The 15,929-nt window shown below is 36.4% G+C and overlaps 1 protein-coding gene and 2 pseudogenes across 1 annotated transcript; all 3 read right to left on the bottom strand.

Moving 5' to 3' along the window:
- Positions 1-1,377: 1,377 nt before the first annotated feature.
- LOC133695305 (kinesin-like protein KIN-14S) lies at positions 1,378-2,944 on the bottom strand (annotated as a pseudogene).
- Positions 2,945-2,974: 30 nt separating this feature from the next.
- LOC133694890 (kinesin-like protein KIN-14S) lies at positions 2,975-5,987 on the bottom strand. Its single transcript, XM_062116583.1, has 6 exons — positions 5,801-5,987; positions 5,070-5,215; positions 4,786-4,882; positions 4,129-4,327; positions 3,511-3,624; positions 2,975-3,284 (listed from the first exon to the last, which is right to left on the bottom strand). Exons 1-6 carry the CDS (start codon positions 5,985-5,987, stop codon positions 2,975-2,977), a joined length of 1,053 nt encoding a protein of 350 aa, XP_061972567.1.
- LOC133694889 (disease resistance protein RPV1-like) lies at positions 4,188-15,383 on the bottom strand (annotated as a pseudogene).
- Between the last annotated feature and the right edge of the window lie 546 nt (positions 15,384-15,929).

Genomic DNA, 15,929 nt, shown 5'->3' with positions numbered 1-15,929 from the left:
ACTATTTGAGTCAACTCGGGTTAACTCGTTAAGCACGATTCTCCGGCCATGAGGCTAAAATAACACAATAGAAAGTTAACAAAACAAATCATAATGTCTAATTTCAGATCAACCCACTATTAAATGATGAAATTGAAGAAAAAAATTGAATCAACCGGGTTAACCGTTAGACCAGCAATCTATATCATGAAAGTGAAATAATTCAATAAAAAAATAATCTTATATTAAATGATGAAATTAAAAAAAAACATTGATTGGAAAAAATAACATAGAAAAAAAGAAGCAAATCATTATTTCAATGAATAGTGCTTAGTGACGTAGGGTACAGTAAAAACCTCTCCTCTTTTAATTTAAAGTTAATACTAGATAATTATCTAATATTGAAAACTCAATTCCTAATCAACCTAATATTAAAAAAAATGTAAAATAAAAATTAATTAACAAAAAACATGAAAAAACCATTCGAGTCAACCTGAGTTAACCAACCAAACCCGTTACTCGAGTCATGAAGTCGGGATATCTTCATAGAAAACAAACCAAAATGAATTATAAAGTCTAATTTTTAATTAACCCAGTTTTAATGGATATAAATGAAAAACACATTCATTTAAAAAGAATAAATAATAAAAAAAAAAACTCACTATATACATCCATACATAGCCGATAATGTTCAAAATTCACAATTAATTTTCTAGTAAGGAGGAGCTACTTCTATGAGGGGGGGGGGGATCATGAAAAAGTGTTTGATATAAGAGATAGTAGTAATTAATGAGGGAGAAGAACCCATTTCTCGTTACTAACATTGACACTCTTTAATCTCGTTACTAATTAACATGTCCTTTTACGATTGAGTCTTAAATCATATAAGATGTTGCGTTTTGGTTTAAATTAAGATTTTGTGGCTTGAAGTTATTGACAGGTTGCGATACATCCACTCACGCTCTAGCCTTTGTTATATTATTGTTTACGAACAGATAAAAAACAATAATTGTTGATACTTAAAACAATAATATTAATTAAATTTACAGTGTCTTAAATAATTAGGAGAACTCGAAGCAGTTGATTGGATTGCTGGGAATTAACATGACTTTTGCTTAAACTATTTTTAGTTGAGACAGAGACTGGAGAGGAAGACTGTCGATAATAGCAATCATTTTCTTATCTCCTCTATCATATCTTAAATAATTGATGAGAGAGTGGCATGCCAATTTCTTATGAATTGTTGATGCAGAGCTCTATCTTGTGTTAAACGCTAGCTGGGTGTATAAATTAGTCAAAAAGTAGGATGTCCCACTGGCCAAGATGAGTTGAAGAATCGAAAAACTCCTGTGTGTTTTTTTTCTGTGTTTCTCACTGTTGAATGGAGTTGTTGACTCATGTAGGAAAGCAAATAACATACAACCGCGAATGAGTAGCATACAATTGCGATTAATATCCAGAGGAGAAATGATAAAATCCATGTAAGAAAAATGGGAAGAGGGGAATCAAGAAAAAAAAAGAATACTCCTACTATTTATCATGACAATCAAGACTAAGTTTTATTGCACCTCATTAGTTGATGATGATCGATAGGGCAACAAAGATGGTCTCCTGTTTTGAAAGCTCCTTGACTTTAGCGGGCTCTACACCAGAGATTTTCGTTGCAGTGCAACAACTGTTGGGTGCTTTGGCTTCCAAAAACCTGCTTGTGGTGGAGGACTCCCCATGAATTTACTACTGGTTCTCATAACAGTAGGTGTGGTCTCCGATGCAGTCCTGAACTCTGGCAACGGAGAGAACAGCTTTGAATTCCTTGGCTTTCATGTGTCCCTGACAAATGACTGCCTGCCAACTACATTCCCATTTATATATTGCGAGGTTTGAAGTGGTGTCATGTTTGAGGTTGGCTCTAAACGATAGCTAGCAATGGACACCCGTCTCTTGGGCTGAAAAACCTGTGCTGAAATTGGAGGAGGAGGTCTGACTGCAACAGACATCCGTCTGGGTTTCATAAGGCTTTTTGTGTATGTTCCTGCAGCTGTGGTTCTTGGATTGTTTTCTTTGTCATGCATTGAAGATAAAACAGAACCGGTTCTGTTTTTGTAGAGGAGATGGTGGAGGCATGAAATTGGTGATTTTTCGCAACAGCAACCTTAACTTTGAAGGACACAGAGGTGGCTTCTTATCTAATTTTCTCTTCTCTACTACTTGTTTCGTAGACTGAGAAGCAGCAGCTGCAAAAGCTCGTGTTTTCTGCTTTAGTCTGGTTTTTCTTTCCTCCCCTAATTGATTCTCAAGCTCTCGAACCTATTGTAAGAAAAGTTATTTGTTAGTTTACAAAATGACTTAAAATGCCATTTAAGGGGCAATAAAAGCAAAAGAAAAACGAAAAAAAATCTCCAATATATTTTCCACATGTTTCATAGTAATAATAAATAAAAAAAGCATTAAATGGAGCTCAAGCCATCAGAATTACCTTTTCTTGGAGAGTTCTGCACATACGTTCTCTAGCAGCAAGCCTCAACTGCAATGATTGCAAGCTATCCTGTAACTTCTTTGTTTCCTTCTCATCATGCTTTAACTTTTCTACCTGATTATTTGTAATTGAAACGGGAAAGAAAGCAAGAAAGAAAATAAGAATCAAGATAAAAGAAACTGAGACAAAAGAAATTTCATCAAATACGAGCAGTATATATATATATATATATATACCATTTGCTTGTATTTGAAAAGTTCAGAGAGATCAGCCTGTTTGCAGGCAGGACTGGTTTCAATTCCTCGCACTCGACTCGCAAAATTTAGTGAACAAAGAGTCTCTCCAAGGTCAGTAGCACTTGGACTTATTTGGACAAACATCAAGTTCTTACATACAATCTCTTCCTGCATTGATGTTTCACTTAGCATCATTTACTGACAAACAAGACAATAAGAATGACTGGTAACCATAAAAAATAGTAAACTTAATAGTCACCGAGAGAGCTCTGTAGCATATGGGTTAGCTTTGAGTTCCTGATTGGAAGAAAACAAATATCTTCATTAATATGGTAATTGGATACCATGTTACAAGAGTGACTGTGTGAGAGAAAGACCTGAAAGGAATGTGGCCAGTTTTAGATGCGAGGGCAGATATAACATCACCAAGTGCTGAAAGAGATTTATTAATGAATTGTGATTCCTTCAATCTTTCACCTTCAACATCAATCTTTCCCACACGTTCACTGCCAGCCAAAACGACCATCCATAGGTGACTTCTTGTCTTTTGTCCATCTATTAAATTCTCTCCTTTCACTGTTACTCGCAACAAACTACAGACCAACAATGGTGTGGTCATTAGTACTACCACTTCAATTAATCAGTATATTTCTTGAATAGTTTGGATACACAGATCCAAAAAACTATTTAGTTGCTATTATATGTGATATACCATAAAGTATATTCTTAGAAAGAATAAACCAAGAAAAGAAAGCAGAGTTCATTTTTACCAATGAGAACGGCTGCTAAAGCTCATTAGCGCTGGTTGATCCAACAGACCTGGCCCGACTTCCAGAATTGAGTAAATCCCACACATCCTCCATGCCAGTCACCCGAGTTTCAACAAGTCCTGGGACTTCTTGTGTTCCTTCAGCTGTTTGTTTTATCTCCAACCTTCATGCATGTAAGAAAACTAAAATTTCATCAAACTTCATTCATGTAACTCTATTTCTTATCGTAAGACTTTAAATCTTTCATACCAGTGGGCTTCCAAATAGGAGTCTTTACATAATCTTTTAAACCCTAAACCCAATTAGATGTCATGCTTATCTACACTAGAGAGGAGCAAGGTATTTATTGCAGATAGAGTGCTCAAATGAAAATTGGGCTAATACAGAACTTCCATGTTCCACTTTTCTTGTCAAATAGCCACACGCATGATGTTTGTACCAACCAATAGTTAATTATCATCAAGTAGCAAAATGATATAAATCAGTGCTACAGAATATTGTTAATACAAAATTTTTGCAACCAAAAAATTTGACATAAATGACTATATTTTGATTATCAGATCAATACAGTAGCAATAAAAGAGGAAACTAACTTTTTAGGCGGTTGGTTGGAACTATCAATCAAGAGGTCCCTTATCTTCTCATTGTAAACCTCCATCATACTAACAAAAAGGACCATATCTCATAATGCCACTTCTCTCTTGAGAACAACTCATCCAATGTTCTGTAGTTCACTCCCCTATTTTCTGGGCTGCCCTCCATAGTAACTGTCTTTCCAGTTCCAGTTTGTCCATAGGCGAATATGCAGACATTGTAGCCATCCAAAACTGAAGCGACTATTGGTTTAGTTTGTACAAAAACAGCCTCTGCATATCATACAGACATAGGTTTAAAAGCTTCAATTGCACAAATAATCTTTAACAGGATGTCTGCAGTAGCAATACATAAATAAAACATCAGATCACCTTGATTATCCTCAGGCCCAAAAACATGGTCCACTTAAATTGCTTTTTGGAAGAATCAGAGGAAATGATCTGCAACTCGTTATCTTGGGAAGAGTCAAATTCAACTACATAGTTCGAACGATTTGTTATTTTGACTTGATTTAGTGGTCTGCATCTACAGAAGACCCTAATATTCCTTTGAAGCTCGATCACCTCATTGTAAAGCCTCTTCCTCTCAGACAACTCTTGTAGATACTTCTTTTTAAGAAGTTCATATTCATTACTGACCAATATTTCAACTAGTAAACTATCAAAACCAAACCCCTCAAAAGAAAAAAAAGAAAAGAAGAAATAAGTTAGTTTCACTATTGGATACTCACCGAGTTTTTGAAGGGTGTCTAAAATATTGGGGCCAAGAAAGGAATCCTTGGCAGTCTTTACTTGATTAGAGAGATTTGAGTGTTCTTTCTTCAAATTCTGAAACAACAACAATTAAATTCAAAGAAAGAAAACAAATCAATACCCCCATCAACATAATAATGCAAGATCCTAATTTACTAGCTAAAACAATGAAATTTAAAATTTCCTGAATTCTACAACTAAAACCAAGTCTTTTCAAGTCATCTATACGATACCCAACACCACCAAAGTTCAAAATAAGTACCTGAATGTTATCACTTAAATTGATAATTTTCTGCAAAATGGGCAGTGTTGGCCCCTGAGATGGGGAAACTTGTTGATTTCTATTACATACGCTCTCCTCCTCCGAATTAATAGTTTCTCCTGAAAATTCATTAAAATCAAAATAACCTTTTCGAGTCAAAAGAATTTCAATATAAAATACAAATGTCTAGAGTTCTACCGCACCGAATTTGACTCAATTTAACTCTTTTTTTTTCCTCTTAATTAAAAACGACTTTAAAAATTTAGAAACCCTAGAATTAAAAAGATAAATAAACAATTAAATTCAATAACAAATAAAATCAAATAATTCACAATTACAATTTCTAAGTCTAAGCAGAAGCAAAAAAAAAAAAAAAACACTGATAATCAGTACTTCAACAAATATATCTAGAGAGACAACCTTAAATATATCAGGCAACATCTGCCCTCAAACCATACCATAGTTATAAAATCCAGGAAGGGCTAGGCTAAGAGTCTGACGGGTCACCGGATCGATCCGTTGAGTTAGTTTGATAACGATGCCTCAAACATCTTATATGTGCAAGTGCAGGCTGATTATCTGATAACATCTCGCAAAACTCATTCAACATCTTATTTTTTACTGACGTAATCATCACCATTATTTATTCAGCTTAACCATGCTTCATTTCCCAAATTCCATCTGTTTCCAAAGGTTTTGGAGCCCTCGGGAGATCAAAGATATGGAAGGACAGCTTTCTGGATTCTCTTCTGTGCACATCATTCCTGCATCGACCAGATGAACACAGCATTGCTTTAGATTCTCTATAGCACCACTTGAATGTGCCTCTTGCTTCAGTGACATGTCTACCACATCCAAAATATGATGAGGGGCTGTGGCACCCACCCACTTCCTTAGATCAAGCCCGTCTGCGAGCATTTCTCCTGTTGATCTTTGCCTTGTTATCAATTCCAGCAGCATGATACCGAAGCTATGTACGTCTCCTCTAACTGATACTTCATTACTCTATCCATATTCTGTTTACAAGCGACAAAGCATTGTTAGCAAAATGAAAAAAGAAAATAATCATTTTGGTCAAATGATCTTAATGCACTGCATGGTGAATGAAAAATCCAGTCAAGTTTACACCACCCGAGTTAATTTGTCAAACTCGCAATTCGGGTTAGAAAACCAAGATAACCTATAAAAAATAAACACAAAAAAATTACAAATTTCAATCACCAATCAACCTAATGTTAAAGGATGAGATTAAAAAAAACCAATTAAAAATAAAAATTAGAAAACTCAATTCTCAATCAACCTAATATTGAAAAATAAAATTAAAAAAAAAACAATTAATAAAAAAACATGAAAAAACCACTCGATTCAACCCAAGTTTACAAATCAAACCCGTGACTCGAGTTATGAGGTAAAGATATCTTCATAGAAAGAAAACCAAAATGAATTATGAAACCTAATTCCGAATTAACCCAATATTAATAGAAAAAATTGAAAAACAAATGCATTTAAAAAGAACACAAAAAAACTCGAGGAAACCGAGCTAACCATCGACCCAGGTCATGAGATCATGGTAAAAAAAATTACAAAGCACAATTTTCAATCAACCCAATGTTAAAGGATTCAATTGAAAAAAAAATCAATTAAAAAAATATCTTGAGTCAACCCGGGTTAACATAATAAACTCGGATCATGAGACCAGGATAAATCTATAGATTAAAATAAAATAAAAATATGAAGTTAAACTCTCAATCAATTCAATGTTGAGAGATGAAAATGAAAAAAATAAAATAAAAAAGACCAAAAAAAACTTGAGCCAACCTTGCTAACTTGTAAAACTTGTAGCCTAGATCTTGAGATCACGATAAATTCATAGAAAACAAAAAAAAATAGAAAACCAAATTTTCAATTAACTTAATATTGAAAGATAAAATTGAAAAAAAAAATCTATTTAAAAACAAAAAAACTAACCCGAGTTAACCTATGGAACCAATTGTTTTTTTTTATCAAGACCTTAGAACCATGCACCGCTTAAAATGATGTCATTTATACCATAAATTTTAATGGTGGGGTTAATTGGTAATATGTGATAGATGGGATCCCATTGATAATTATTACTTTGTTTTGTTCGGGGACCTAGTTAAGAATCATGTTGAAGTAGGAGGATAAATATATCACTTTCATCTCTAATACATAATACTATCTGGTTTCATTTTAATTGAGTTGTTTCATAAGTATTTGTATAGAAAAAGAAGAGGAGAAGACGAGTTACCAGTGTCACAAGTTTGTCCATTTTAGCGTATGGTTGCTCCTACTTTAACATTGGATGGACTCCACACTGAACCACCACATCAGTAGCTCCGCACAGTGGTTTGAAATGGAACGAGGCCTCCTTGAAAAAGCACTTACAGTGGACACTCCAAATGAACACATGCTCCTTTTTCCATACAGTACTACTCCACGCCATTATTTCATATTCTTTGTAGTAGTAGGAACTGAGATCAATCTGGGTTTCATCTTTGATTATCAAATGGCATTCACACTCAATATTAACCGAACGCCTTTCCTCGCTTTGGCCAAATGAAACAACAGCGCATAAAGTGAAACCACGATGCCACCGAGCTGGTTGCCGGATTTTTACTGAAGATCCGTCTCTATTTTTATAACTGGAACACTCCGGGACTTCCGACCCGGGAATACACAACCGAACTCTATTGTTCTGACGATGATATTCCTGCACCGAAGAGAGTGAGAATGTGAGATACATATAAAAAATTATCGTGATTTTTTTCTTTAAATAAATCAAGATCGAGGGAGGAAGAATTCACCTGATAAAACAACGATGTTGCCATGCGTTGAATTCGTAAACGGGCATCACCCATAATTCTAGTGCGTGAATTCTGATCCAGTTGGAGGCATCCGGAGAAATTGAATTCGTGAGAAGCATCTATATATTCTCTATCACCTTGCATGGATATACTTGCTACATATTTTAGAGAGATGCAGCCTGATGCGATTAAAACTTCTAGAGTTGATGGAAGCTCTGGTAAACATTGAAGCCGCTTGCACTCATCTAAAAAGAGTTCACGTAGCTTAGTAAGGTGCTTGATGCTTGCAGGTATCCTCTCAAAATCAATCTGAGATAATCTCAACTCTGTTAGCGACACCAAAGAGCCTAAGCTCTCTGGAGTTTTTAACACACGAGAATTTCCCAAATTTAAAAATTCATGGCAGCCCAATTTATAGGTGGATGATGCAATTTCTCCTCCTTTTTGGAATCCTCTCAGTGTATAACAAGGTTGTTTGTCAAGTCCTCTAAATTCAAGATCAATAAAGTTATCTCGAAGGCTCACTAGTTTTAAGCAACCACTAAGAGTGAGCGTAGTAAGATGTTTCAACTCACCAATGCTGTCCGGTAGGCTTGCTAGTCCTGAACAACCATGAAGATTAAGCCACGTAAGAGATTTCAACCTGCTAATGCTGTCTGGTAGGCTTGCTAGTCCTGAGCAACCATGAAAACTAAGCGATTCAAGAGATTTCAACGCGACAATGTCGTCTGGTAGACTTGCTAGTTCTAAGAAACCACTAAGATAAAGTGAATTTAGAGATTTCAACGCACCAATGTTGTCCAGTAGACTTGCTAATCCTGGGGAACCATAAAGACTAAGCGATTGGAGAGATTTCAACGCACCCATGCTGTTCGGTAGACTTGCTAGTTGTCAGAAACCACTAAGACAAAGCGATTGGAGAGATTCCAACTCGCCAATGTTGTCCGGTAGACTTGCTAGTCCTGAGCAACGAAAAAGACTAAGCGATTTGAGAGATTTCAACGCGCCAATGCTGTCTGGTAGACTTGCTAGTCGTGAGAAACCACTAAGATGAAGATATTGGAGAGATTCCAACTCGCCAATGTTGTCCGGTAGACTTGCTAGTCCTGAGCAACCAGAAAGTATAAGCCGTTCAAGAGATTTCATCGCGCCAATGTTGTCCGGTAGACTTGCTAGTTGTGCGAAATCAACAAGACGAAGCACTTTGAGAGATTCCAACTCGCCAATGTTGTCCGGTAGACTTGCTAGTCCTGAGCAACCATAAAGGTCAAGCCGTTCAAGAGATTTCATCGTGCCAATGGTGTCTGGTAGACTTGCTAGTCCCGAGCAACCATTAAGTGCGAGCCATTCAAGAGATTTCAATGCGCCAATGGTGTCCGGTAGACTTGCTAGTCCTGAGCAACCATTAAGTTCGAGCTGTTTAAGAGATTTCAACTCGCCAATTCTGTCCGGTAGACTTGCTAGTCCTGAGCAACCATCAAGTTTAAGCCATTTGAGAGATTTCAATGTGCCAATGTTGTCCGGTAGACTTGCTAGTCCTGAGCAACCATTAAGCTCAAGCTGTTCCAAGAGATTTCAACTCGCCAATTCTGTCTTGTAGACTTGCTAGTCCTGAGCAACCATGAAGTGTAAGCGATTTGAGAGATTTCAACGAGCCAATGTTGTTTGGTAGACTTGCTAGTCTTGAGCAACCACTAAAATCAAGGTTTTCAAGAGATTTCAGCGCACCAATACTGTCTGGTAGACTTGTTAGTCCTAAGCAACCACTAGGAATAAGCGATTCAAGAGATTCCAACTTGTCAATGCTGTCTTGTAGACTTGCTACTTTTAAGAAAAGCAATTTGAGAGATTTCAACCTGCCAATGCTGTCTGGTAGACTTGCTAGTCCCGAGCAACCATTAAGATCAAGCTCTTCAAGAGATCTCAACACGCCAATGCTGTCTGGTAGACTTGCTAGTCCAAAGCAACCATAAAGATCAAGCTCTACGAGAGATCTCAACTCGCCAATGCTGTCTGGTAGACTTGCTAGTCCTGAGCAAGAAGAAACATGAAGCTCTACGAGAGATCTCAGCTCGCCAATGCTGTCAGGTAGACTTGCTAGTCCTGAGCAAGAAGAAACATGAAGCTCTACGAGAGATCTCAACTCGCCAATGCTGTCAGGTAGACTTGCTAGGAAGATCTCAGCTCCCCAATGCTGTCGGGTAGACTAGCTAGTTTTGAGCAAGAAGAAAGACTAAGCTTTACAAGAGATCTCAGCTCCCCAATGTTGTCAGGTAGACTTGCTAGTTTTGGCTGACGACCAAGATTAAGCTTAGTAAGACATTTCAACTTGCAAATGCTATTTGGAAGACTTGCTAGTTTTGAGCAAGAATAAATATCAAGCTCTACAAGAGATTTGAACTCATCAATGTTGTCAGGTAGACTAGCAAGACTTTCACATGAAGCTCTAATGTGGTAAGTCTGGTGCTGTATTTAACCGAGGAAGACATCCCTGGATGTAGAACCTCAAGGTGTGGGACTTTAGACAGGTCTGAATCAATTAAGCTCGGCTTTGAGGAAGGGTGAAAAAAAAAAGTAATGTAAGAAAAGATAAATGTTATGAATAATTTCAAAAATGTCCTTTATTTGAAAAAGAAGGGTGATAAAGCATATATACCTGGTATTCATTCCAAAGTTGTTCAAGCTGGCTACAAGGCATTTCAAGTTGAAAAGGTTTCTTAGGGAAAAAATGTGATGGCATGGATTTCAAAGGGTAATTATACCAGTAGAGAAACCTCAGCTCACTTGAAAGAAAGTGAAGCCCTCCTGGAAGGTGGATTCCGACCCTCTTTCCGTCCATAATTTGCTCCTTTGAGGGATCCTTTAAGAAAGGTGGGTAGTAGATTTTGAGCAATCTTAAATTATGCATCCCTTCAAATGCTGCAGGACTCAAGATCATTTCTTCAGTAATTGCAAGCAAGTTGAGGGAAATGCTTTCCACTTTTGATCCAGTCCTCTATTTAACAAAAGCAAAGTGTAAATCAGTATATATATAACAAATAAAGAAGAAGAAGAAGAAGCTGGCCTTGATATTTATTCTTGTCCAAGGCTACATCTCTTAGCTATAAACAAGAAAGTCAAGCAACAATCAATTAAATAACTTGGAAATGCTACCTTAGTTGTTAATACACGATAGATATCATCAGCCTCCCACAACCTGCTACGTTCTCTAGGGTCAACGTTTTCTTGGTGGACAATTTTTTTCCCTAGTTTTACTAGCACATTATGCATCCAGATCTTGTTTTGAACAATTTTTATGAGACACATATCAATGAGACGATCTATCCCACTTCTTTCTTCCAGATCTAGTGTTTGTTGGAGGTGATCCCTTTTGCACCGTCCAAAGAAACATGCTATGTCAAGAAATATTTTCTTTTCTGTGTCGCGTAATTCCTGATAACACAATTCCAAACATTTCTCAACTTCCTCGCCACCATTTGTTCTTAGCTGTGCCACCTTGCTTTCCCAGTATTCAACACCAGTCTTTTTGTATAGACTGCTACCTAAAACCTCGAGAACTAATGGAATGCCCTTAACACAGCTTACCACAGTTTTTGATAGCCCAGTATATCCTTCTATGGGACGATCTTGTTTAAAAGCATGTAAGCTGAAGAGTCGAAGTGCATCGTCTTCATCTAAAATTTTAACCTCGTAAATTTTGTCTTCATCACATGCATTTATAAGCACTTGCCTATCTCTACTTGTCACAATGATTCTACTTCCTTGGCCAAACAAACCATCCTCTCCTACTAAATATTTTAAATCTTGGGGATCATTGACATCATCAAGAACTATGAGGACTTTTTTTCTTTGAAGCATTCGATTAATGTCCGGGGGTAACCTTATTGGGCGTATAGTCATATCTTTTTTCTCTAATACCTCACCAAGAATTTCCTGTCTGACACGATTGACTCCATGCTTCTTTGATTCTTCCCTCACATTTTGGAAAAAGCAATGGCCTTCAAATTTACTACGGTTTCGATGATACACAAAATCAGCCGTCGTTGACTTACCTATACCACCCATCCCCCAGATTCCCACAATGAGCACAGTACCGGTTGATCCAAAGGATAGTAATGATTCGATTTCTTCAACGCGTGATTCCATTCCAACAAGGCGTTCTGCATCGATTGAGGGTGAGGGCGCATGGCTCATTTTCTTTTGAATGTCCGTAACGATTTTCTGAATTAGCTTGGTATCATCCCTGCAGTGCATAATAAATAAAGAACAGAGACATGCTGTCATAACCTAAGAAAGTTTATCATAACATCAAACACAACATTGATTCTCGAACAAAATGGTTAAATAAGTTGGGGTTTAATATGCTGTAACTAAATTAATAACTTACTCAATGTCGTTTGAATCCCAGCCCTTGAGATTAGCTATTTCTTTCAAAGCATGTCTCCAACTCTGTACTTCTTCAGAACTGCAATCTCTTTCATGCTTGCAAAGTGCATCTCCATAGCTCCCAGTCAGATTTTGAACATGGCTTGGATCAAGTCGGTAAAAAACTGGTAAGACCATCTGTTGTTTGGTCTCCATGCACTCAAGAATCTTGGAGAGTTCCCTCAAACAGAAAGTAGAATCTGCATAATTTTCAGAGAAAATGACTAGCGAAATAAACGACTCTTCAATCCTTTCCAAGAGGGCAGGCTCGATCTTTTCTCCTCCATCAAGTTTATTATCGATGTAAGCATCAATTTGGTTTCGCTGCAAAGCATGATAAAGATGACTGGTAAAACCTTTGCGGGTGTCTGCGCCTCTAAAACTGAGGAACACTTCGTGCTTCAAATATGTAGTAGTGGGAGAAGAAGAGGAAGCCATATTTGTATATGCTTGATATATGTAGAAGTAAGCTCTACTTGTGATAATTATTCCCTGTACCAAGCAATAAGAAAACAAACGATATAATTATAATGATGAGTAATATAACTAGTAAGAGCCATGTCGATGATTATTCGTTAAAACGAAAACCATATTATTTAACACCAACTGGAAAATTCAACTGGAGAAGTGAGATCAGAAGGCAGATGGCAAAAATTGATTGACAATCCATATTTTTATTCTTTCAGATTCACTATTAGTCAAAGACTAGTTGAGATCTTACAACTGATAAATAAAGAGAGAAGCTAGTTGGGAGATTATTTTATATCTCATAAATAAAGGCTAAATATGATCAAACAAGAGTGTATTAGAATGATCAGACAATAATAGTGGTCTATAGCTCAGAGGTTCTAGCCCAAAACAGGTGGAAAATCAGAAAGAAGGAGATAGAAGTCAATAATAACTGTCAGAAGATAATGAGATAGAAAGAACAGAGCAGGAATATTTAAGAAGAAAAATATGAGCCCAGCAAAGAAGAGCAATGAAAGTTATAAAGAGAGGAGGCCAGTGGGAAATTAGCTGAGATCTTAATTAATTACAGAGTCATTTTGAGCTAAAAGGGAAAACTCAAAAACATATATAAACAGCATGAATGATGCTACAGAAATGGCCAAACAAGTGGAATCTAACCCAAAACAGAGAGAAATTAATGGACGAATAGGAAGAAAGTTGTACCAGTTATTAATCAAGGGCAGCTTGTTGATCTTTAACCCTCTGTGTGCCACAACGAGGATATATCGTCTTCTTTCTCTCTTGTTTCCTTAATGTGCCATGGAAGAGACGTTGAGGTCAGTTTCCTGGAAGGAATGTGTATAACATCAAACTACTATATATTGTTTACTACCATACGCTGAGCAAATGGAGATTATCTAAACAATTATAAGTTGGGAATGAAAATCAATAATTTAATAGAGTACTCGCATGGGTTTACTCACCAGACAAAGACTCAACATTGTTTTGTAATTAATTATTTAAAAAAGTTGAATTAATGGAGGAATTAGACCAGAATACGTGGTGCATTAGATTTTATTTTAAAAAATTGTTCACTCCATTTTTGTAACATTAAACTCTACAATAATCCCTCTATTTCACTTTCTATTTCATCTAGTTGAGCTAAGTTCACTTCCAAGATAGTCTAAAATCAAAAACACTTGATAATGTTAATAGAAATTTAGAACAAAAAAGTGAGAGAAAATATGTCTATTTGTCATAGTTATTGTATCACGGCCCGGATCATTAATCGTGAAGTAAACCAAATGGATTGTAGTCCGGAATCATTTAAAGTTTGATTTTTAAAGTATTTATTTAAAAATATATTAAAATAATATTTTTGATATAAATAAATAAGAATAATCCAAAAATATTAAAAAATATATAAATTTTAACAAAAACAAAACATGTTCAACCTCCATTCTTCATCTATCTTCTTTTCCTTTTTCTTTACTTTGTCGGTGAGGAAAAGTTCTATCTTGTGTTAAACGCTAGCTGGGTGTATCAAAAAGTAGGATATCCCACCGGCCAAAAGGAGTTAAAGCGTCGTGTACGCGGATGCTTGACTTGCTGTGTGCCTTTTTGCTTTTTTGAACACAGCCAAGCAGTGATTTCCTGGTGATTTCCTTGTGGGTACCGGTGGTCTTCCGGAATCTTTTTCCAGACAACCCTTGCTAGACCATGATTAAAGTTTCCACTGAAGAATTTACTACTTTTCTCCTAACATATGATGCATAGTTTTTAGTCCGGGCTTAGGTTTCGACCTGAGGCAAGTTTCGAGTTACGGGTTTTAACTGTATCATCAAGTTTGGAGTTGCTATTCAACATACTACAGAACAACGATGGTGTGGTCATTAGTACTACCACTTCAATTAATCAGTATATTTCTTGAATAGTTTAGATTCACAGATCCAAAAAACTATTTAGTTGCTATTATATGTGATATAACGTAAAGTATATTCTTAGAAAGAATAAACCAAGAAAAGAAAGCAGAGTTCATTTTTACCGATGAGAACGGCTGCTAAGCTCATTAGCGCTGGTTGATCCAAGAGACCTGGCCCGACTTCCAGACTTGAGTAAATCCCACACATCCTCTGTGCCAGTCACCCGAGTTTCAACAAGTCCTGGGACTTCTTGTGTTCCTTCAGCTGTTTGTTTTATCTCCAACCTTTATGCATGTAAGAAAACTAAAATTTCATCAAACTTCATTCATGTAACTCAATTTCTTATCGTTAGACTTTAAACCTTTCATACCAGTGGGCTTCCAAATAGGAGTCTTCTACATAATCTTTTAAACCCTAAACCCAATTAGATGCCATGCTTATCTACACTAGAGAGGAGCAAGGTATTTATTATCATTTGCTATCGAGAAAATTGGGCTAATACAGAACTTCCACGATCCACTTTTCTTGTCAAATAGCCACACGCATGATGTTTGTACTAACCAATAGTTAATTTCCCTCATCAAGTAGCAAAATGATATAAATCAGTGCTACAGAATATTGTTAATACAAAATTTTTGCAACCAAAAAATTTGACATAAATGACTATATTTTGATTATCAGATCAATACAGTAGCAATAAAAGAGGAAACTAACTTTTAAGGCGGTTGGTTGGAACTATCAATCAAGAGGTCCCTTATCTTCTCATTGTAAACCTCCATCATACTAACAAAAAGGACCATATCTCATAATGCCACTTCTCTCTTGAGAACAACTCATCCAATGTTCTGTAGTTCACTCCCCTATTTTCTGGGCTGCCCTCCATAGTAACTGTCTTTCCAGTTCCAGTTTGTCCATAGGCGAATATGCAGACATTGTAGCCATCCAAAACTGAAGCGACTATTGGTTTAGTTTGTACAAAAACAGCCTCTGCATATCATACAGACATAGGATTAAAAGCTTCAATTGCACATATAATCTTTAACAGGATGTCTGCAGTAGCAATACATAAATAAAACATCAGATCACCTTGATTATCCTCAGGCCCAAAAACATGGTCAAACTTAAATTGCTTTTTGGAAGAATCAGAGGAAGTGATCTGCAACTCATTATCTTGGGAAGAGTCAAATTCAACTACATACTTCGAACCATTTGTTATTTCGACTTGATTTAGTGGTCTG

Source organism: Populus nigra, chromosome 5, assembly GCF_951802175.1.
Source record: "Populus nigra chromosome 5, ddPopNigr1.1, whole genome shotgun sequence".
Classification (NCBI taxonomy): domain Eukaryota; kingdom Viridiplantae; phylum Streptophyta; class Magnoliopsida; order Malpighiales; family Salicaceae; genus Populus; species Populus nigra.
Note: the sequence above shows the minus strand (reverse complement) of the source record. Positions and strands in the feature narration are given on the sequence as shown.